The sequence below is a fragment of the Rhinopithecus roxellana genome, chromosome 20 (assembly GCF_007565055.1).
Source record: "Rhinopithecus roxellana isolate Shanxi Qingling chromosome 20, ASM756505v1, whole genome shotgun sequence".
Taxonomy (NCBI): Eukaryota; Metazoa; Chordata; class Mammalia; order Primates; family Cercopithecidae; genus Rhinopithecus; species Rhinopithecus roxellana.
The window spans coordinates 9,055,312-9,077,954 of NC_044568.1; the positions used below are offsets into that span (position 1 = coordinate 9,055,312).

The following is a 22,643-nucleotide window of genomic DNA, read 5'->3' on the forward strand; positions in this document are numbered from 1 at the left end:
AATATCGCCCCCAAGGGGACAAAAAAGCTTCCTCTTTTTAATATGGAAAAGATATGCGTGAATAGACATACAGTATATCTGTGTTATTAAACTTTCATGATAGGCAGCGATTAGAAAAAAAAGTCTGAAAAGGACTCCTCAGGGGAACGATAATGAAAGAAAAGTTGGGAAACACTGCTTTCCAAACCAAGGTTTTTCTCGCTTGGCTTGTTTAGCCACTAGTGGGCAGTGAAATTGGCTTAATGGGTCATGATCAGTATTTCCTGGAAAAATGATCTAGAAAATTCCACAGGGCACTGCATATAATGAGTCAGAATGTGTTGTGCAAAGGTTTTCCATTCAATGCGTGGGTGCATGAACTGCAGTCACAAAATAAAAGATATCTCGGCTGGGTGCAGTGGCTCACCTCTGTAATCCCAACACTTTGGGAGGCTGAGGCGAGTGGCTCACTTGAGGTCAGGAGTTCAGACCAGCCTGGCCAATATGGTGTCTCTACTAAGAATACAGAAATTAGCCGGGCATGGTGGCATGTGCCTGTAATCCCAGCTACTCAGGAGGCTGAGGTAGGATAATCACTTACCTGGGAGGCAGAGGTTGCAGTGAGCCAAGATCATGCCACTGCACTCCAGCCTGGGCAACAGATCGAGATGCTGTCTCAAAAATAAACAAATAAATACATAGATACATAAAGAAACAAAATAAAAGATATCTCTTGTGGGTCACTATTTTAAAAAAAATTTACAGCCATTGCTCAAAACCACAATTTTCTCCTCTCATATTTTCTCTCTCAGACAAGCCTGTGCAGCCTTGGACTGTTTTGCTCTAAACAAGAAGAAATCTACAAGGAAAGGAAGAAATGTAGGAGAGAGTCCAGATTCCAATGAGACTCGGGCCTGACTCTAACCAGCTCATGGCCTGGAAACTTTCCTCCCTTCCACATTTTCTTGTCCAGGGTAAGCACAGGTGCAGAGGAAAATGACCATCCCTGGTCACACGCATCCCTGGCTCACGCGTGTAATCTCAGCACTTTGGGAGACTGAAGCAGGAGGATCGCTTGAGCCCAGGAGTTGAAGACCAGCCTAGGCAACATAGCAAGACCCCATCTCTAGAGAAAAAAAACCTCCCCAAATTAGCCAGGTGTGGTGGTGCACGCCTGTTGTCCCAGCTACTCAGGAGGCTGAGGTGGAAGGATCACTTGAGCCCAGGAGGTGGAGGCTGCAGTGAGCTGTTATTGTGTCACTGTACTCCAGTCTGGGCAACAGAGTGAGACCTTGTCTCAAATAAAAAAAAAAAAAAAAGGAAAAGAAAATAACCCCGGAGGCGGTGCTGCTCCTCCTCACTCCTTCTGCCTCTCCTCCTCTCATCTGTTCTCTTCCCCTTTTTCCTTCTCCCATCTTCTCTCCTCCCCTCCCGCCTTCCCCTCTCTTCATCTCCTTTTCATCAGACTTGGAAGGCAGCAGTCACATTGACTGAGTTTGTCATGTACTGTATAATCTGAAGCATGTCATTCAACTTTTCTCAGACTCAGATTTCTCAGCAGTAAAATGGGGAAGTTATTTGTAAGGTGGCATAGATGATTAAATGGGAGCATGTATATAAAGTATTTCAGCCCGGTGCCTGGCATGCGGTGGGTGCCGAGAATGACAGTAGCTGACTTGTAATGACAGTAGCTGGCTACCGGCTACCACGTAAAGTACTGTAGCTTCTATGCATTGGCACGATTTAGTCCTTACAATGAGCTATGCAGGAGCTGGGAAAATAGCAGGGCAGGCTGCCTGGTTTCAGATCCCAGCTCAGGATCTTTTCATTGTTTTTTGTTTGTTTGTTTGTGTGTTTTGTTTTTGTTTTTGTTTTTGAGAGAAAGTCTCACTCTGTTGCCCAGGCTGGAGTGCACTGGCACCATCTCGGATCACTGCAACCTCCGCCTACTGGTTTCAAGCGATTCTCCTGCCTCAGCCTCCTGAGTAACTGGGATTACAGATACGCACCACCACACCTGGCTAATTTTTGTATTTTTAGTAGGGATGGGGTTTCGCCATGTTGGCCAGGCTGGTCTCAAACTCCTGACCTCAGGTGATCCACCCCCTGCTTGGCCTCCCAAAGTGCTGGGATCACAGTCATGAGCCACCATGCCTAGCCGCTCTTGGTTTAAGTTTTAATTTTCAGAGGCCCATCCAGAGGGAAGAAAATAAAATAGCTAAAGAAGCAAACACTGGCTGAGCATGGTGGCTCATGCCTGTAATTCCAGCACTTTAGGAGGCCAAGGCAGGGGGATTGCTTGAGGTCAGGAGTTCAAGACCAGCCTGGGCAACATAGCAAGACCCCATCTCTATAGAAAGTAAAAAGATTCCTTTCCATAGAACATAGCTAATTTTTTTTTAATACAAAAATTAACTGAGTGTGGTGTGCACACCTGTAGTCCCAGCTGCTTTGGAGGCTGAGGCAGAGGCTGAGGAGGATTGCTTGAGTCCAGAAGTTTGAGTCTGCAATGAGGTAGTATCACACCATTGCATTCCAGCCTGGACAACAGAGTGAGACCTTGTCTCAAAAGAATAAGAGGACGAAGCCTGGCGCAGTGGCTCACGCCTGTAATCCCAGCACTTTGGGAGGCCGAGGTGGGCAGATCACCTGAGGTCAGGAGTTCAAGACAGCCTGACCAACCTGGAGAAACCCCATCTCTACTAAAAATACAAAATTAGCCGGGCGTGGTGGCACGTGACTGTAATCCCAGCTACTCAGGAGGCTAAGGCAGGAGAATCGCTTGAACCTGGAAGGCAAAGGTTGCGGTGAGCTGAGATCGCGCCATTGCGCTCCAGTCTGGATAACAAGAGTGAACCTCCATCTAAAAAAAAAAAAAAAGAATAAGAGGAAGAAGGAGGACGAGGAGAAGGATAAGTTCTGAAAATATGAATGAGGATGTCTAAATTGTATTCAGTGGTGATTTTTCCCTCCTTTTTAAAAAAAGCCTTTCGGCCGGGCGCAGTGGCTCACGCCTATAATCCCAGCACTTTGGGAGGCCGAGGTAGGCGGATCACCTGAGGTCGGGAGTTTGAGACCAGCCTGACCAACATGGGGAAACCCTGTCTCTACTAAAAATACAAAATTAGCCGGGTGTGGTGGCACATGCCTGTAATCCCAGCTACTTGGGAGGCTGAGGCAGGAGAATCGCTTGAACCTGGGAGGCGGAGGTTGCGGTGAGCCGAGATCATGCCATTGCACTCTAGCCTGGGCAACAAGAGCGAAACTCTGTCTCAGGAAAAAAAAAAAAAAAGCCTTTCAGTTCCTTAGGAAAATGAGTTTATGTTTTCTATATCTGCTTAACATTATACAGACAAATAAATTCAGAAAATATGATTTAAACATTTTTATTCACTTCCTGACTGTTTAACCTTGGACAAGGTACCAAACCTCTCTGTGCCTCTGTTTTCTGATCTGTAAAATAGAGGTACAGTAATAATCCCGACCCACAAGGTTGCTTTGGATAAATGACTTGATTTTTTTTTTTTTTTGAGACGGAGTCTCGCTCTGTCTCCCAGGCTGGAGTGCAGTGGCCGGATCTCAGCTCACTGCAAGCTCCGCCTCCCAGGTTTAGGCCATTCTCCTGCCTCAGCCTCCGGAGTAGCTGGAACTACAGGTGCCCGCCACCTCGCCCGGCTAGTTTTTTGTATTTTTTAGTAGAGACGGGGTTTCACCGTGTTAGCCAGGATGGTCTCGATCTCCTGACCTCGTGATCCACCCGTCTCAGCCTCCCAAAGTGCTGGGATTACAGGCTTGAGCCACTGCGCCCGGCCATGACTTGATATTTTTAATTAATTTTTTTAGAGACGGAGTTGCACTCTGTGGCCCAAGGCTGGAGTGCAGTCTCATGATCAAAGAAAGCTCACTACAGCCTCAGCCTCCTGTCCTCAAGTGATTCTCCTGCCTTGGCCTCCCAAAGTGCTGGTACTACAGGTGTGCACCACCACACTGGACTTTTTTTTTTTTCTTTTAGAGACTGAAAATGTAGATCAATGCTTATACCTGTAGTATAAGCAGCATTTAATGATCTGACACTATTATTAACCCAACCCCACAGATGAAGAAATTGAGGCTCATAAAGGCTTTGCCCACGATCATTCAGAGAAAGGAAGAGCCTAAATTTAGCATTTTAAAAACTGCAGCTTCACTTTAGGGGCACACATTTTAAGAGGATGCCTCAAGAACTTTACATATGTATACACTGGTGATCAATATAAGGGCATTTCCAACACTTCAGAAGGTTCCCTGGGGTCTCCTCCCAGTCAATGTCTTCCCCAAGTTAAACACTGTTCTGATTTTTCATGATAGGTGTTTTGCTTTTCTGAATTTGATGTAAACAGAGCCATACAGTATGTTTCTTTATTTGTTTCTTTATTTCAGCAATAGGGAAATGAAATGTTTCTTTGATTATCTGTGGACTCTGAATTTGAAGTCCATGTACTCCCACGGTAGAAATGGCCTTCTTTTTTTTTTTTTTTTTTGAGACAGACTCTCGCTCTGTTGCTCAGACTGGAGTGCAGTGTTGCAATCTTGGCTCACTGCAACCTCCGCCTCCTGGATTCAAGCAGTTCTCCTGCCTCAGCCTCCTGAGTAGCTGGGATTACAGGTGTGCACCACTATTTTTAGTAGAGATGGGGTTTCACCATGTTGGTCAGGTTAGTCTTAAACTCCTGACCTCGTGATCCACCCACCTTGGCCTCCCAAAGTGCTGGGATTACAGGCGTGACCCACCGCGCCCGGCCGAAATGACCTTCTTTACCTTTTATCCTACACTGCCTACAATAACTACTTAGGACTGCTTTTTTGGGGGGGGCAGGGTCTTGCTCTGTTGCCCAGGATGGAGTGCAGTGGTATGATCATAGCTCATTACAGCCTTGAACTCCTGCACTCAAGCAATTCTTTCCATTCTTTCGCTTCATCCTTTCAAGTACCTGGGACCACAGGTATGTGTCATTGCACTGGACTATTTTATTATTATTATTTTTGAGACACAGTCTCGCTCTGTCGCCCCAGGCTGGAGTGCAGTGGCGCGATCTTGGCTCACTGCAAGCTCCGCCTCCCGGGTTCATGCCATTCTCCTGCCTCAGCCTCCCCAGTAGCTGGGACTACAGGTGCCTGCCACCATGCCCGGCTAATTTTTTGTATTTTTAGTAGAGACGGGGTTTCACCGTGTTAGCCAGGATGGTCTCGATCTCCTGACTTCGTGATCTGCCTGCCTCGGCCTCCCAAAGTGTTGGGATTACAGGCATGAGCCACCGCGCCTGGCCTATTATTCTTATTTTTTGTAGAGACGGGTTCCACTATATTGCCCAAGCTGGTCTTGAACTCCTGACCTCAAGTGATCCTCCCACCTCGGCCTCCCAAAGTGCTAGGATTTCAGGCCTGAGCCACCGCACCTGCTGGTGTTTTTGTTTGTTTGTTTGTTTGTTTGTTTTTGAAACAGTCTCTCTCTGTCGCCCAGGCTGGAGTGCAGTGAGGAGATCTCGGCTCACTGCAACCTCTGCCTCCCGGATTCAAGTGATTCTCCTGCCTCAGCCTCCCAAGTAGCTGTGATTACAGGTACCCGCCATCACGCCTGGTTAATTTTTGTATTTTTATTAGAGACGGGGTTTCCCCGTGTTGGCCAGCATGGTCTTGAACTCCTGACCTCAGATGATCCACCCGCCTCGGCCTCCCAAAGTGCTGGGATTACAGGCATGAGCCACCACTCCCGCCTGTGCAGCTGCTCTGATTTCCCCTCCCTCCTTTTCCTTCTTTGAGCACGTCCCTGAAAAGTAGCTGTCCATCAAGTCACCAGTGGATTCTAACTGGCCAGTTCTAGGCAAGGCTTGCTGGAACTGCCCCCCAGCCCCCATAGGAAGCAAATGATAGGGCACATGTATCAATTGGCTGGCCAATGGGAGGATGGCATCTTCTAGCCAGTCCACCAACGGGAGAGCACACTCCTGCCCTCCCCAACTGCCTCCGCAGAGTAGCCTCGTGCCTTTGCAGTTTGACACCTTCCTTTTATCCCAAGAAGGTCCCTTGGAAGCCACTTCATGAAGGCAGGATGACAGGGCCTGATTCCCTTCATCCTGCCTGTGCCTGCCCCAAACCTCTGCTCCCCAGAGTAGATGGGAGGGGAGGTCTTTCTAAACAAAAATGATATCTATGTAAATATATGTAGTTTCAGCCTTGCGCCTGTTATTTCTTTTGTTTTCTTTTTTAATGGAACAACAATCGCTTTGGCTTTATTTTGTTTTTTCAAGGAATGTCATTTTAAAGTTCCAAGTATCTTGACAACCCCCTCCCTTCCTTTTTCAAAGTTTTCGGTGCTGAGGAGAAACATCAACCTTCCTTTCTGTCTTCCAACCTGTCCCTTAGAGGTGAGGCCTGGGGAGAAGGGAGAGGTGACATAAGGTGGGCGGCGGGCAGGGCATGCAGAAGATGGAAAAGGGTGGAGTTTAAGAGTAGGAGGGGCTGGGTGCAGGGGCTCATGCCTGTAATCCCAGCACTTTGGGAGGCCAAGGCGGGCAGATCACCTAAGGTCAGGAATTCGAGATCATCCTGACCAACATGATAAAGTCCTGTCTCTCTTAAAAATACAAATATTAGCCGGGCATGGTGGCGGGCGCCTGTAATCCCAGCTACTCAGGAGGCTGAGACACGAGAATTGCTTGAACCCGGGAGGTGGAGGTTGCAGTGACCCAGGATCACTCCACCACACTCCAACCTGGGTAACAAGAGCAAGACTGCGTCTCAAAAAAAAAAAAAAAAAGAAGAAGAAGAAAAGAAAGAAACTGTCTAAATTGGGTGTGTAAAACAAAAAATTAGGATAATTAGGATGTCAAATTGCCCCGGATGACAAATATTAAAAGAGTAATAAGGATGCAAAAGAGCTTAGAGAAGAGGTTTGCCTGGTGGCTTTGGATGGCCACAGATTGATGGGTCTCTTGGGCCTTGCCTCATTGGGGGTGAAGAAGGCTGCCGGGGGGTCTGAGGGTGTTGTGTTGAGGTGTTCTCATGGCCGTCTTTTTCTGCCTTCTTGGCTGCAGGCAGGCATGGCCCTGCTATTCGCAGGGGGTTGCGTCTTCTTCCCGTTGTGCTTCACTGTCCTGCGCTGGGGCTTGCAGAACCACGCCAGCCTGCAGATGGAAAAACAAGAGGCTGTCCTGGTAGCATCCAAGTAAGAGGACCAGGGTGAGGGTGTCCTTCCTGGGGCCACGGCTGGTGGAACTGACCTCTTACTTTCAGGATGAGTTCATGGTGAAAACAGAAGCAGAGTGTTGGGTGGAGCTGGGATTTGGAGTCAAAAGACACCAGCAGGCTGGGCACGGTGGCTCACACCTGTAATCCCAGCACTTTGGGAGGATGAGGCAGGTGGATCACCTGAGGTCAGCAGTTCAAGACCAGCCTGGCCAACATGGTGAAACCCTGTCTGAACTAAAAATACAAAAATTAGCCAGGTATGGTGGCAGATGCCTGTAATCCCAGCTGCTCCGGAGGCTGAGACAGGAGAATCACTTTAACTCGGGAGGTGGAGGTTGCAGTGAGCTGAGATCACGCCACTGTACTCCAGCGTAGGCGACAGAGTGAGACTCTGTCTTTAAAAAAAAAAAAAAAAAAAAAAGACACCAACAGTGGGGTCTTTTGTGAGTCATTTAATTTCTCTGAACTTCAGATCCCTCACTGGTAAATGGGCTTAATAATAACCCCCACTCTCCTCCTTCGTGGAGATGTTGTATGAAGATCATGTGAATCCATGCCTGTAGAGCAGGGGCTGCAAACTCCTGCAGATAATATGAGGGATGTGGGCTCTGCGGGGAGGATGTAGGCAGGAGGACTTACCTTCTCTGCTGAGGGCCTGTGCTGCTCGGCTCCAGCCACTGATAAAGTTATACGGTTAGAACATGGGCCAATGTTTTCAGTGATGATTCTTTGTCGTTGTTGAGACAGGTCTTACTCTGTTGCCTAGGCTGGAGTGCAGTGGCACCATCATGGCTCACTGCAGCCTTGAACTTCCAGGCTCAACCAATCCTCCTGCCATAGCTGGGACTATAGGAAATGCACCACCACACCTGGCTAATTTTTTTTTTTTTTTGGTAGAAACAGGGTCTCACTATGTTGCCCAAGCTGGTCTTGAACTCCTGGGCTCACAGGATCCTCCCTTCTCAGCCTCCGAAGTGCTGGGATAACAGTCATGAGCCACTGTACCCGGCCTCTTCTTTTGTTTTGAGACAGGGTCTCACTCTGTCACCCAGGCTGAAGTGCAGTGACACCACCATGACTCACTGCAGCCTTGACCTCCCTGACAAGTGATTCACCCTGAGAATCAGGCTGACTCCCAAGTTGCTGGGACTACAGATGTGCACCACCACGCCTGGCTGATTTTTGTACTTTTAGTAGAGATGGGGGTTTCTCCATGTTGCCCAGGCTGGTCTTGAACTCCTGGGCTCAAGTGATCCTCCTGCCTCGGCCTCCTGAGTAGCTGAGACTACAGGTGCATGTCATTGTAGTGGGCTCCCTCCCAATTCTTTTTCTTTTTATTTTTTGAGACAGAATCTCACTCTGTTGCCCAGGCTGGAGTTCAGTGGCTCTCTCATGGCTCACTGTAACCTCCACCTCCCAAGTTCAAGCAACATTCCTGCTTCAGCCTCCCGAGTAGCTGGTATTACAGGTGTGCACCACTACATCCGGCTAATTTTTGTATTTTTAGTTGAGACGGGGTTTCACCATGTTGGCCAGGCTGGTCTCAAACTCCTGATCTCAGGTGATCTGCCCACCTGGGCCTCCCAAAGTGCTAGGATTATAGGCGTGAGCCACCACGCTCAGCCTCTCCCAATTCTTGAATATTGATAAGTAACAAAGAACTTATGTAAGAACTACTATACTGACAACTGCATACTGGCCAAACAAAACATGTCTGTGGGCTGGGTTGGGCCCTTGGGCTGCAGATCTATGACCTGTGTGACAAAGTTTACCATAAAAGCGCACTATCAGCAAACCATAGGAGCGGGAGGGGGTCCACGGAACACAGATTTTACTAGGGTGTCTACATGGATTCCCTGGCAGACAAAAAAAGCCTGTCTCTACTCATCCGAAGTGAAACCACAGTTCCGTGACCAGCCTTGTGGTCCCCAATCTCGTGTAGTGACGGTGGCTGCCCATCACCCAGCCTCCTCAACCCCAGTCCTTTCTGCAGTTTTGCTCATGTGTGGCTTTGGGGTTATGCAACTATGATTTTTTTGTTTTTTGTTTTCTTTTGAGATGGAGTCTAGCTCTGTCACCCAGGCTGGAGTGCAATGGCGCGATCTCAGCTCACTGCAACCTCCGCCTCCTGGGTTCAAGCAATTCTCCTGCCTCAGCCTCCCAAGTGGCTGGGACTACAGGCGCCTGCCACCACGCCCGACTAATTTTTTGTATTTTTAGAAGAGATGTGGTTTCACTGTGTTAGCCAGGATGGTCTCCATCTCCTGATCTCATGGTCCCTCAGCCTTGGCCTCCCAAAGTGCTGGGATTACAGGCGTGAGACACCGCGCCCGGCCGCAACCATGGGTTTGAAACCCAGCTTTCCTCTGGGCGTGGTGGCTCCCACCTGTAATATCAGCATGTTGGGAGGCAGAGGTGGGTGGATTGCTTGAGCCCAGGAGTTTGAGACCAGCCTGGCCAACATGGCGGAACTTCATCTCTACAAAAAATACAAAAATTACCTGGGCATGGTGGTGTGCGCTTGTAGTCCCAGCTACTCGGGAGGCTGAGGCATGAGGATCATTTGAGCCTGGGGAGGTTGAGGTTGCAGGGAGCCATGATCGTGCCACTGTGCTCCAGCCTGGGGGACAGAATGAGACAGTATCTCAAAAAAACAAAACAAAACAAAATAAAACCCACAAGATTTCTAAACCTGTTTCTTCTATAAAACAGGGATACCAAATAAGAATCAGTAGAAATCACCTGGTACTATGCCCAGCATGTAGTAAAAACTCAGGGAGCTGGATCCCCTTTCCCCGTCCAGTGAAGGGCTGAGGGCTGCGGGAGCTAGGTCCGCTATTGTCTCTAAAACCGGCTCTAAATCGGCCCGAGACTTCCTGGGTGCTTTCCTACAGATCGCCGCTAGAGGACAGCACAAAACAGCAAATCCTTGTCCCCGGCCTTTCTTTTGGGGAGGCGAGGAGTGGGCTCTGGCAGAGAAAGGCAAACCACAGGGTTGATTATTGAGCTTGGAGACCAAAGGAGTTTGCATAACAGGCCCTTGTCATGCCGAAGTCCACAAGACAGTTGGGATCAGGATGGGAGGGCAGAAGTCAAAGGAGGCAGTGCCTCTGGCTCCGGTCCCACAGCGCGACCCTGGCCCAGTCCCCAGGCCTCACTTTCCTTATGGGCCAGTGAGGAGCTTGCACCAGCCCACCCCACAGTCCTTTCCTACTCTGAAACTAGGCTGTTTGTGGAAGTTGCAGAGGAAGGGGAGCTAGGAGCATTAAGGAAACTGACGAAAAAGAGAGGGGTAGGAATTTAGGGGCGGTCAGGAGGGGCTGGCTGTCTGAAGAATAGGGCCTGGGCATCCTAGGGCTCCCTGGGGCTTCCTGAGAGGCAGAGGCCCCCCCGCCCCCCCCCCCCACTCCCCCCTTCTTCCACTCCCTGCCCCTCCGACACCTGCAATGAGAGGGCTCTGCCACTTCTGAACTGGGTGACCTCAGGGAGCCTCAGGATCGTTGCTGGCCCTGTGGGAAGGACAGGCACAGCGCCCTCGGAGCTCCTGCAGCAGACGGGACATGGGCAGCCCTGCGGCACAGTCAGGTGCCCCCTCTGGCCAATGTCAGCTTCCTTCCCGGCCATAGGGTGAGGGAGCCTCTGGGTCTGAGGATACTGTGTTGAGATATTTTTCCTCCCATCCCCTCCTTCAGCTCTTCCCTCTGAGAAAGCACCACTTGCTCCTGCTCCCTCTCCTGGGGAAGCCTGTCTTTCGCTGGAGTGGGCACCCAAAGCTGGGACCCGGGGCAGGCCACAGAGGGATGGCTTGGCGAGGGAGGAGGTGCCAGGCATTTGCAAAGTGCTGATGGGAAACAGCGTCAGGCGCCTGTAGGGGCTCAGGGCCCCCTCCCAGCTGGCTAAGGAGCCCTAAGCCCCCTTCCTCCCCAAGAGAAGAGCCGGCCCCTGTCCCTAGCAGCCCCCTGTGCCGCCGCAGCTGCTGTTCCTTTAAGGGCCTCCTCCTCCCTCTTTCTCTGCTCCCCCCATCTCTGTCGCAGCCGAGGCTGTGGCTCAGAGCTGCATGGGGAGACGCCGCTGCAGGTCCGGTTTCTCGGTGTCTGGTCGGTGCCATCATTTCCCTGCCCCTCCCCCGCCCTCCCCAAGCTGGTCACTTCCCCTCCCCCTCCCCCTCCCCACCGAGGGGGCAGGGGGCTGGGCACGGAGTCTCTATGATGCCATGTGCGGTGTCTGTGCCGGGTGGCGGGGACCGGGGCAGCAGCGAGAGGAGGCAGTGGAGCTGGGAGAGCGGTGGTGACCGCTGACCGCTTGCCCGGCTACTCCTCCGCTCCCTCCTGCCTGCTCCTCCGCTCCCTCCTGCCTGCCTCCTTCCTTTGGGGCTGGCACCCAGACCCACCCCCACCCCCTCCCCGCCTCCTCGAGCCCTCCCAGCCTCTCACGTAAGCCTCCCCTCCCCACCTGCCTGGTGGCTCCCTCCCCTCCCCCATTTGCATCCTCCTCCTGTCCCCTCTTCCTCTCTGTCCCTCACCAAGCCATCCCCTCCTTGCCTCTCCCCATCCCTCACTGGCCTGCTCCTGCTCCCCTTCTCCCATCCTCCCCTCCACCGTCTCTGCCCAACTGGCCCCCTCCTGACTCCCCAGTTTCATTGGACTCTCTGGCCCCATCCTGTCGCCGCCCTGTCCCCTTTGTGCCCCTTCCCATCGTTTTCTCCCTCCTTCCCGGGCTTGGCGTCCCTTCTCCACCCCTAACTCCTTCCGCTCAGCCTCCCTGACCCTTCACGGCCCGCCTGCCTCCCTGCCCAAGTCCTCAGCCACCATGCTGACCCCGATGGTGGCCGGGGGGGTGGTGTTCCCCGGACTCTTCCTCCTCTCCAAGAATACGCTCCAGCGGCTGCCCCAGCTGCGCTGGGAGGAGGCCGACGCGGTCATTGTCTCAGCCAGGTAAACCACTTTCCTTCCCCTCAGCCCCTCTCTGCTTCTTGGGCTTCTCAGGGAACGGAAGGGACCTGGCACTTCTCTGGACCCTCAGTGGGTGGGTATTGGGAGTTCCTATGGGGGTTGGGGGCTTTACCCCCAGGCTTCCTCTCTTCTCACTGCCTGCCTTGCTCACTGTCCTGGGAGACCTCGTCCAGCCCTGCCATCTGGTCTACTAGTGTTCAGCCTGCCTGTCTCTTATTCCCGGTACACCCTCCCACCCTCCAAAACAGGGCCGGCGTGCAGTGAAGACACTCCTATAAGACATTGGGGACCGAGGCCAGGGCAGACAGCTAGGTGTCATTCAGGGCGAGTGTTTGGGGGCCAGGGATGGAGGAGTGGATGGTGCAACTGTATACCCCTAGATCAGGGCCAGAGTGCAGAGTGGAGGCTAGTGGCAGTCAGGAGACAGTGGGAGAGTGACTGGGGAGCTCGGGGTCACAAAGGGTCCAGAGTGAGGCCTGCGTCATGACTGGGCAGGGGAATGGGGCAAGAACTGGCCCAGGCTCCCCTCGTGGGGAGAGGTCCAGGCCAGCAGCTCACTCTCAGTGGGGTCTCACCTCAGGACGGACACCCTGCCACCCTGAGAAGAGGGAGACTCAGTTTCCACAAGTGGGGAAGGGAGAAGGTGGCAAGGAGTGGGGTGGACTGAGGAACAGCAGCCGAATGGACCAGAGAGCCGTGAGGTGCCTGTGGTGGGGCACATTTCAGACAGCCCAGCCTTGGGAGAAGGCGGGCAAGGACTGGTCCGAGAAGTGGCTGAATGCAAAGCGCAGTCGCTAGACTAGCAACGAGGAGAAATCAAGGCACACGCCTCTTCCCTTCTGCCCTTCTAGCACGCCTCCCTCTCTCTCCTAGGCTGGTGTCCTCTGTCCAGGCCATCATGGCCTCCACTGCTGGCTACATCGTCTCCACCTCCTGCAAGCACATCATCGATGACCAGTAAGTGCCGCAAGAACCCCCTTGCCCAGGTGCCAGTGGTTGGTGTGTACACATAACCCTGGAAGACCCCACATCTTGGAGGGAACTCTGTTCATGATCCCCAAGCCCTTAACTTGGACGAGCAAGTTCACTGCAATAGCTGCAACTCAACACCTGGGGATAAATTTATCCCGTCCTCTCCTTAAAGGTCAGAACCAGGGGGAGAAGGAGCGGGGATCACAGAGGATCCTCAAAGCGCTTCCTAATTGGCCTCCAGGTCTCCCGTGTTGTCGTGGGTTCCCCACCTCTTCCCTGCCTTCTGCCCCAGGAGGCAGATCCCATTTCCCTCCAGCTCCCAGATGGAGTGCCCCCTCCTCATGCCGGGCTCACCCCTCCCAGAATCAGGCCCTCCCAGAATCCAGGCATCCGGCACCCACTCCATGCGTGAGGGAGAGGAGAGGGGAAAGATGACACGCACAAGGCCACACACGGCCAGGCAGTGCAGGAGGGGATGAGGGCGAAGAGGCCAAAATGTGGCCAGGCAGCTGCTGCAGTGTCTGGTGCTTGCCAAAAAGGCCCAGAGGTGTGCAGGCAGGAGGCGGAGGACGGAGAGGAGAGGGGCCCTGTCCGTGGTGCTGACGACTGCCCTAGGTGACTCATGGGTGGCCCATGGCAAGTTGCCTCGGAGGTGCCCACAACACCCCCTTCGTAGCTTTCAGTGCCATTTCCCGTCTGTGGCAGTCCCTGAGTCCCAGGGGACATTCTCTGGACGCCCCTGACGGGGGGTGCCCTGTTTCTGTTCGCCTCCTCTTTTTCCGAAGATGAGTTGCCTCTTCTGTGGTGAGGCAGCGGCCCTTCCTGGAAGGGCTTCATCGAGAGGAATTGAGTTAAGTGGCAGCTGCAGAGGACAGTTCTTGGCTTAACTCTTTCTTCACACCCTGCCCAGGGACTTGGCTGCTTCTTGGCCTCGGCCTGCCCCTCCCCACCCCTTCTCCAAGCTGAGCCTGGGATCCAGCACTTCCTCCCCAGCCTTCACATGCAGAGGTCACCTTTTGGCTTCTGCACCCCCTCTGCTCCCCAGGCCCCCTGTGTCTGTTCCTGTCCTTCCTCCCTGCTTTAATCCTCAGGTAGGTGGGGAGGATCCGGGTTAATCCAGGGCAGCAGCTGTTCCTACTTCTGAGCACCTAATTGCCAAGAGGGTGCGGATGGGATTTAACACCTCACATGACAGCCCAGGGCCTGGTGGCCCCTCCTGGTCTCCTGCACCAGCCAGCAGGCCCCATCTCCCATCACCTCTGCTGGGCCTGCATTGTGAGCAGCTTCCTTCCCTGACTCCTCCAGGCCACTTGGACCTTTTCTCCCTGTGTTCTTGCCTCGCATTCTCTGCAGCTGCTCCTCCCCTCTCATCTTTCCCTGCCTCTGGGCCGCAGCTCCACACCACTGCATCACAGTCTCAGGTTCCCTTTTCCCTGGTACCGTCCCTGCTGAAGAATGGGCTGGCTCCACTCACAGGCTGCCTGCCTCAGGCTCCCCAACCTCAGAGGCCTCAGCCCCAACTTCTCCACAGCTCTCTCCACATGCCTTATGTTTAGTGATAACTTCTGGCTGACTCTGCTTTCATCCCTCCTCCTCCGTGTGGGGCGAGGACCTTCTGCCCCCACCCCAGACCAGTCTCGGGACTATAGGATTTAAGAGAAACTGCCAATGTGCTGACTCCAGAAGAAAAATGCTGTCTTGTCTATTCATCCATTTCTTATTTTTGTTTACTCTCCAAGTACATGGAACTTTCTCTGTCCTTGGCTCCTTTTGTTCTGCATTTTCCCCTTAACGCTTGGCTGTCCCTGAGAAACAACACAAAACAGAAAAGAGATGGGGTCACTTTGGGGCAGGGCGAACAGCGCTGACAAGACCCCTCACTTGCCAACAGGGCCTGTCTTTGATGCCTCTTGGATCTTCTGGGGACAGTGGGGATGACAGTGAGGGCTGTGGAGCCACTGCCCATGTCCCTTCCTTGGCCAGGTTACCTAGCCCGTCTGTGACTCACTTCCTCACCTGTACGGTGGGGGTTATGGCCACACCTACCTTTTACAGGGTTTTGGGAGGGGTAAATAAGTGCATGCATGGGAAGTTTGGAAGAGCGCCTGCCTCAGCAGGCAGGAATGGGGGTCCACCCCTGTGACCTGTCTCTCCAGCACTCTCACCCATTCAGCTGTTGCTGGTCCTAACTTCATGGTAAGGTTAGGACAAATAACCATGGTAAGGAAGGTCCCACTTGCCTGGCCTGGGCTTATTTTGGCACTCTATCTGTGCCTTTTGGTCTGTGGGCATCTTCTGTTCTTTTCTTTTCTCCCCACTGTACTGCAGAGAGAGAAGAACATGGGTGGGTTCTGAGGCCACAGGTTTGAATGCCAGCACCATCGCTTACTAGCTGCGTGACTGCGTGAGCTCGGGCAAGTTTCTCACCCTCTACCCTCTGGACCCCTCATCTGTACCCGAGACTCCACTGCTGTCCAGGGCTGCCGTGCCAACCCCTGAGATCTGCCCTCGCTCACTGGTGTCCCTTTTCCTCCTTGCTCCCTACACCCACCCACCCCTTCCCCCTCCTGTCTCTCTGCCCAACAGACACTGGCTGTCCTCTGCCTACACGCAGTTTGCTGTGCCCTACTTCATCTACGACATCTACGCCATGTTTCTCTGTCACTGGCACAAGCACCAGGTCAAAGGGCATGGAGGGGATGACGGAGTGGCCAGAGCCCCGGGCAGCACGTGGGCCATAGCACGTGGCTACCTGCACAAGGAGTTCCTCATGGTGCTCCACCATGCCGCCATGGTGCTGGTGTGCTTCCCGCTCTCAGTGGTGAGTCCCAGGGAGCTGGGAGGGCGGGGTGTGGGTGGCCTGCTCCTTGGTCCCACTGGTGCTGGCAGGAACCTGGGAAGCCCTGGGTCTGGGTACTGGCAGCCAAGTAGACCCAGCACGTTTCCAGGGAAAGCTGTGGACAGGCAGGGTTCACTGAGCACCAGCCCAGGGGCACCAGGGTGTGGGGGCAGCCTGGCCCCGGGCTGGACAATGCCCGGCTGCAGCACTTTGGATCTGTGGTTGCACATCTCTGAGCCTCAGTTTCCTCACCTGTTACATAAGGAACACAGTCTTTCTGCAGGACTGTGAGAGGGATGCAGCCAAGTCATGCACCTGCTCCTGCACCCAGGTGTTCTTTCTCTTTTTTCTCTTTCCAAGATGGAGTATCTCTGTGTCGCTCAGGCTGGAGTGCAGTGGTGTGATCTCGGCTCACTGCAACCTCTGCCTCCTGAGTTCAAGTGATTCTCCCACCTCAGCCGCCCCAGTAGTGGGGATTACAGGTGCCTGCCAACATGCCTGGCTAATTTTTTTGGTATTTTTGGTAGAGACGGGGTTTCACCATGTTGGCCAGGCTAGTCTCAAACTCCTCACCTCATGATCCACCTACCTCGGCCTCCCGAAGTGCTGGGATTACAGGTGTGAACCACTGTGCCCAGCCCTGCACCCAGGTGTTTTGACATTCAGAGTCAAGCATCTCCAAAAGTGACAGAGGGGAAAGAGGAAGGGTGGGGGCTGCCTAAGAACCCAGGGGGAGCCCCAGCTCCTCACCTTCCTGTCTGTGTGCTCAGGTGTGGCGACAGGGGAAGGGAGACTTCTTTCTGGGTTGCATGTTGATGGCAGAGGTCAGCACACCCTTCGTCTGCCTTGGCAAGATCCTCATCCAGGTGAGTGAGCATGGGAGGGTGCGGGAGCCCGATGGGGAGGGCACGGGAAGGGGAGGGACCTTCAGGGTTGCTGCCAAGGGCTCTGGCCCCTTCGTCATTCCCCCGCTCACCCCTTGCCTTTTGAGCTGGTGCTTGTGTCCTGGCAAAGTGTCTTGTCTGGGAGGAGCTGCCTGCTAGGGTTGCAGGGAGGCAGGGAGAGGGCCAAGGGGGGCTGAGCCCTCCTGCCGCCGCGGCCACGGTGTCCATGTCCCCTCAGTACAAGCAGCAGCACACGCTGCTGCACAAGGTGAACGGGGCCCTGATGCTGCTCAGCTTCCTGTGCTGCCGGGTGCTGCTCTTCCCCTACCTGTACTGGGCCTACGGGCGCCACGCCGGCCTGCCTCTGCTGGCCGTGCCCCTGGCCATCCCCGCCCACGTCAACCTGGGCGCTGCGCTGCTCCTGGCCCCTCAGCTCTACTGGTTCTTCCTCATCTGCCGTGGGGCCTGCCGCCTCTTCTGGCCCCGCTCCCGGCCACCCCCGGCCTGCCAGGCCCAGGACTGAGGCCGGGGGCCAGGACCCTCCCCCTCCCCACCCCCACCCCCATGGAAACAGGGCTCTGGGGCTGATGGCTGGGTGTGGGAGCCAGGGTCCTCTTGCCCGGACAACCCCAGGACTGACGATGACCCTGAAAGGGAAGAGGCCCCATACCACGGGGACTGAGCTGGGGGAGAGAGGGAACCTCTTCTCCTTACTATGCCCCCTTCCTGCACACCCCTGCGCTGGAGGAGGGGAGGGAGCATCACCTCCCACCCACTGAGGGCAGGAGGGCTTGTGGGGAGGGAGACCGACAGGGTTTCAAGGGGACCAGGAGTCAGAATGTGGGGAGGCGCCTCTGCCAAGGCCATCCCAGCCCCTCTGCTGCCACCCCCCAGGGCTCCCCATCACCCGAGAGGAGAGGACGCCCAACTAACCCGGCTGGCCCTCGGGCCTCCCGAGTGGCTGGCTGCAACCACGGCTCCTCTCCAGGGTAGGGCCAGCTTGAGGAATCTTATTTATTTTATTTATTTACCCAAATTTGAACTAGTCTGTTGGGTTGAGGGAGAGAGGTGACTGCTACCCCTAAGCCTTCCCAGTGCTGACAACCCCGGGGGCAGGCGAGGGCGCCCAGTCCCTCACCATCGGCTGCACATCGCGCCCTCGGGCCCTGCCATGTCCCTGGTGCTACTGACCTCTCAAGGCTTCCTCCAATCTGGGGTCGGGGGACCCTGGGAGGTGCTTTACAGACCGCTAATAAAAGACGATCTGCGTGAACGCCACTAAGGCCCTCACCATCAAGTTCTTTGGGCCTGGGAAGGGAGGAGGTGGGGGACTTGGGCTGTGGGAAACGCACAGGGAGCGGGATCCCCAGCTCCTCGCTGGGCAGTCCAGGAGGAGAAAAGTGGGGAACTTTTGCTCATCGACAGGAGAGGAGGTGGGTGTGGGTGCTCAGGTTGAGTCCGGGGCCCCTGTCCGGCTCTTTAGGCCCCTTTCTGGAAGTTTCTGTGGGGCATGGAGATCAGAGGGGAGAGGTCACACCCTGCCCCACTAGAACTGGCATCTTCAGCTGCTCCCAAGGAAGGTGGTGGTGGGTGGGGTTGGAGGAAGGGGGCAGGCCTTACATGTGGGTGCAGAACTGGAAAAGGAGAAAGAAGAACACCACCACCAGGAAGCCTATCAGGATGTGATGGAAGAGCCCGGGGCTGGAACCTGCTAGACAAGCGGGACCCTTAATTCCCTTCTGATGGCCCAATGGAAGGGTCGGGGGCTGCTCTCCTCCAGGCCCTGACAGGGAGGGAGGTCCCTTCTCTAGCTGGTTCATACCTGAGTTAACGAACATGATGGGTTTCTCTCCAATAAACTGGGCCACAGCCAGGAGCCTGGCTTGGTCCGAGTCTGGATAATCAAAGAAGTCAGGCCTGTCTAAGAAGCGCGGAGACTCTGTCCCCAGGGCTGACACCGTGGCACGCTTGGGTCTGGGTGCTAGGATCCAAGCAAAGTCTGTGACAACAGCCAAGCTGACCCCTGCCTTTATCTCTGAAGGCTGAAGCTGGCTCGGGACCCTGTGAGACCACCCAGCCTCATTGTGGAGGCTGTGGAGGGTCTTGATTTCCCTCAGGGTCAGCTGGGTGCACATGACAAGGCCCATGGTTGTCGGGGGGTGGGTGGGACCAGCAGGATGGGAAAGAAGAGTGGAGAGAAAAGGAGAGGGTGCAGGGTTGGCTTCCCAGTCCCTAAGTGGGCATCACCCTTTATGCCCCCAGAGCTGCCTGACTTCCTGCTGCTCCCAAGACAGCTTCTCACCAGTGTCTATGGCCCCTATTGCAGCCAGCCACACCCACACCAGCACCCATGGCCACAACTTCATGACTCCTATCATGAGGTGGGGGCTCTGTGATGTCACAGCCCAGAGCTGTTCTGATGGCGCTCTGGGGTGAGGGGAGAAAGTGCTAGGAGCTGGGACCCCTTCCCCATCCCTCACCCTCATCAGAAGAGGAGAGGAGAGGATAGATTGGGACCAGGGGAGTCTTTATCCTCTGGAATGTCGCTGATGATAAAACCATAATGGTGGCAGCCCCAGCGTTTACAAAGAGGAGAGATGTGGCAGGGCCATCTTGCTGAAAGCCAGAACTAAAGGAAGATGTGTTTAGACAACAGGCACAATTTGGGGTGGCGGCACTGGGCCACACACCTCCAGTTACCCCTTGGATCAACCACAGGTAGCATTTGTTTTATTTATTTTCATTTTTTTGGAGACAGGGTCTCCGTCTGTCACCCAGGCAGGAGTGCAGTGGCGCGATCTTGGCTCACTACAGCCTCCGCCTCCCGGGTTCAAGTGATTCTCCTGCCTCAACCTCCTGAGTAGCTAGGATTACAGCTGCCTGCCTGCCACCACACCCGGCTAATTTTTGTATTTTTAGTAGAGACAGGGTTTCTTTTTTTTTTTTTGAGACGGAGTCTCGCTCTGTCGCCCGGGCTGGAGTTCAGTGGCCGGTTCTCAGCTCACTGCAAGCTCCGCCTCCTGGGTTTATGCCATTCTCCTGCCTCAGCCTCCGAGTAGCTGGGACTACAGGCACCCGCCACCTCGCCCGGCTAGTTTTTTGTATTTTTTTAAGTAGAGACAGGGTTTCACCGTGTTAGCCAGGATGGTCTCGATCTCCTGACCTCGTGATCGGCCCATCTCGGCCTCCCAAAGTGCTGGGATTACAGGCTTGAGCCACCCAGGGTTTCACTATGTTGGTCAGGCTGGTCTCGAACTACTCACCTCAGGTGATCTGCTCGCCTCGGCCTCCCAGAGTGCCCGGCCTATTTTATGTCTTTTCAGAGACAGGGTCTCACTCTGTCACCCAGGCTGGAGTACAGTGGTATGATCACTGCAGCCTGGAACTCTTGGCCTCAAATGATCCTCCCAAGTCAGCCTCCTGAGTAGCTGGGACCACAAGCATGTGCCACCATGCCTGGCTAATCTTTGCATTTTTTGTAGAGATGAGGTCTTGTTATGTTGCCCAGGCTAGTGTCGAACTCCTGGCCTCAGATGATCTTCCAGCTTCAGCCTCCCAAAGTGCTGGGATTACAAGCATGAGCCACCATGCCCAGTGGGTAGCATTTATTTGACACCTATTACTGTGCTGGCTGGACCCCATTTATGGCCAAGTTCCTTGCACAAATTGGTTCATTTACCCTTGCACTGACCCTCAGAGGCAGGTACTCTTTTTTTTTTTTTTTTTTTTTTTTTTGAGACAGGGTCTTGCTCAGTCGCCCAGGCTAGAGTGCAGTGGCACGATCTCGGCTCACTGCAAACTCTGCCTCCCGGGTTCACGCCATTCTCCTGCCTCAGCCTCCGGAGTAGCTGAGACTACAGGCGCCCACCAAAACGCCCCGCTAATTTTTTTGTGTTTTTAGTAGAGATGGCGTTTCACCGTCTTAGCCAGTATGGTCTCAATCTCCTGACATCGTGATCTGCCGGCCTCGACCTTCCAAAGTACTGAGATTACAGGCGTGAGCCACTGCGCCCGGCCTTTTTTTTTTTTTTTTTTTTTTTTTTTTTTTTTTTTTTTTTTTTTTTTGAGATGAAGTTTCACTCTGTTGGCCAGGCTGGAGGGCAGAGGCACAATCTCAGCTCACTGCAACCTCCGCCTCTTGGGTTCAAGCGATTCTCCTGCCTCAGCCTCCTGAATGGTGGGATTATAGACACGCACCACCACTGTCCGGCCAATTTTTGTATTTTTAGTAGAGATGGGGTTTCACCATGTTGGCCGGGCTGGTCTTGAACTCCTGAACTCAGATGATCCGTCCGCTTCGGCCTCCCAAAGTGTTGGGATTACAGGCATGAGCCACCAAGCCCAGCCCAGAATCAGGTACTCTTGCCTCCCTTATACACGGGAGGAAATCATGGCCCAGAGGGGAAATGTAGTGTGGGCAATGCACACTTCCTGGGGGCTGGTGTTCCTCTCTGAGGCTCCCCCTCGCATCGTGTCCGCAGATCAAGGGGCACAGGGCTCTCCCCATCCTCCCCCGATCCTGCCTCAGTGCTCAGCTGGGAACTACCCTGGGGTTAGGAACCGAGAGGAGTAGCAGGCTTCTCCCACTAGGTGGCAGCAGCGTCCGCGCCTGAGTCCCCGCTCCCACCCTAGGGAAGGCGTAGCCGGGCGGACTCCCGGGCTTCCTCCCGCGTCTTCCACAGGTTGCATCTGAGGCTGCAGGAAAACGGATGGCTGGGAATGGCCGTCGGGGGTTGGTCAGAGGAAGTCTCTAGGCCCTTTCCGAGGCACATCTCGGCCCTTCACGCATCCTTCGCAGACTCCGCTCCCTGCACCTCCGTTTCCTCTTCTGTGGCCGGCAGCTCCCCTGTGGCCACCCCATCTCCCGTCTCTGCCACCTCCCAACAGCCATTTCCACTCCTGCGGTCCCATATCGGCTAAGGAGAGCTCCCTTCTGATTGGCAGGTGGGCCTGTCTGTCACGGGCATGTTCCATCCCACCCAAGCCCAAGGACACTCCAGGGTCTCCTTAGTTTCACGACGAAGACGCGTGCTCAGCGGACTCTGCAGACCCAGTGTCGCGACTTCCCCCAAAGCCAGGCGTGTATCTGTGCGCGTGTGAGGTGCTCTGCAGCAACTCTATGCAGAGAACAGGTGGGCTAGGACTCGGGGTACTTGCCATGAACCGCTTCGAGTTCCTAAACAAGTAAAAAGCCCAGAGAGAGAAAAAAAAGGGGGCGGCGGGGCAGGGGTGGGGAAGGAGGGAAACCAATATCTATGGGACTGGCTCACGTAGGCTGCTTCCCATGTGCTGCGCTGATGGCTTCTTTTTTTTTTTTTTTTTTTTTTTGAGACAGGATATTGCTCTGTCTGCCACCCAGGCTGGAGTGCAGCCTCGACCTCCTGGGCTCAAGCGATCCTCTCACCTCAGCCTCCCAAGTAGCTGGCACGACGGGCGTGCACCACCACACCTGCTTATTTTTTGTTTTGTTTTGTTTTTTTGAGATGGAGTTTCGCTCTGTTGGCCATCCTGGAGTGCAGTGGCGCGATCTTGGCTCACTGCAAGCTCGGCCTCCTTGGTTCAAGCGATTCTCCTGCGTCAGTCTCCCGAGTAGCTGGGATTAAAAGCATGTGCCACCATACCTGGCTAATTTTTGTAGTTTTTTTTAGTAGAGACGGGGTTTCATCATGTTGGCCAGTCTGGTCTCAAACTCCTGACCTCAAGTGATCTGCCCTTCGCGGTCTCTTACAGTGCTGGGATTACAGGCATGAGCGACTGTGCCCAGCCTACTTATTTTTTTCTTTGTAGAGA

The 22,643-nt window shown here is 54.1% G+C and overlaps 2 protein-coding genes across 5 annotated transcripts in view; one reads left to right on the forward strand and one right to left on the reverse strand.

The window, feature by feature from the left end:
- The window catches only part of TLCD3B (TLC domain containing 3B), a 33,111-nt gene extending 14,979 nt beyond the window's left edge, over window positions 1–18,132 (forward strand). Inside the window, exons 1-6 of one of the 3 annotated variants that reach the window (XM_030925668.1) lie at window positions 5,901–6,383; window positions 7,053–7,183; window positions 13,032–13,115; window positions 15,717–15,951; window positions 16,740–16,835; window positions 17,092–18,132. In XM_030925668.1, the coding sequence (XP_030781528.1) occupies window positions 6,132–6,383; window positions 7,053–7,183; window positions 13,032–13,115; window positions 15,717–15,951; window positions 16,740–16,835; window positions 17,092–17,376 (1,083 nt within the window). In that variant the 5' untranslated portion in view covers window positions 5,901–6,131 and the 3' untranslated portion in view covers window positions 17,377–18,132. Of the gene's footprint in view, window positions 1–5,900; window positions 6,384–7,052; window positions 7,184–11,255; window positions 12,141–13,031; window positions 13,116–15,716; window positions 15,952–16,739; window positions 16,836–17,091 lie in introns of those variants that run through there. The other 2 variants (XM_030925669.1, XM_010387477.2) reach the window with 2 other exon arrangements.
- On the reverse strand, window positions 17,880–19,220 carry C20H16orf92 (chromosome 20 C16orf92 homolog). 2 transcript variants are annotated; one of them, XM_010387465.2, is made up of 4 exons: window positions 19,156–19,220; window positions 18,676–18,834; window positions 18,474–18,561; window positions 17,880–18,354 (listed from the first exon to the last, which is right to left on the reverse strand). In XM_010387465.2, the coding sequence occupies exons 1-4, from the start codon at window positions 19,217–19,219 to the stop codon at window positions 18,333–18,335; spliced, it is 333 nt and encodes a 110-aa protein (XP_010385767.1). In that variant the 5' UTR covers window position 19,220; the 3' UTR covers window positions 17,880–18,332. The 2 variants fall into 2 exon arrangements, with proteins under 2 accessions (XP_010385767.1, XP_010385759.1); XM_010387457.2 differs by having other exon boundaries at window positions 18,676–18,914.
- Window positions 19,221–22,643: the final 3,423 nt, after the last annotated feature.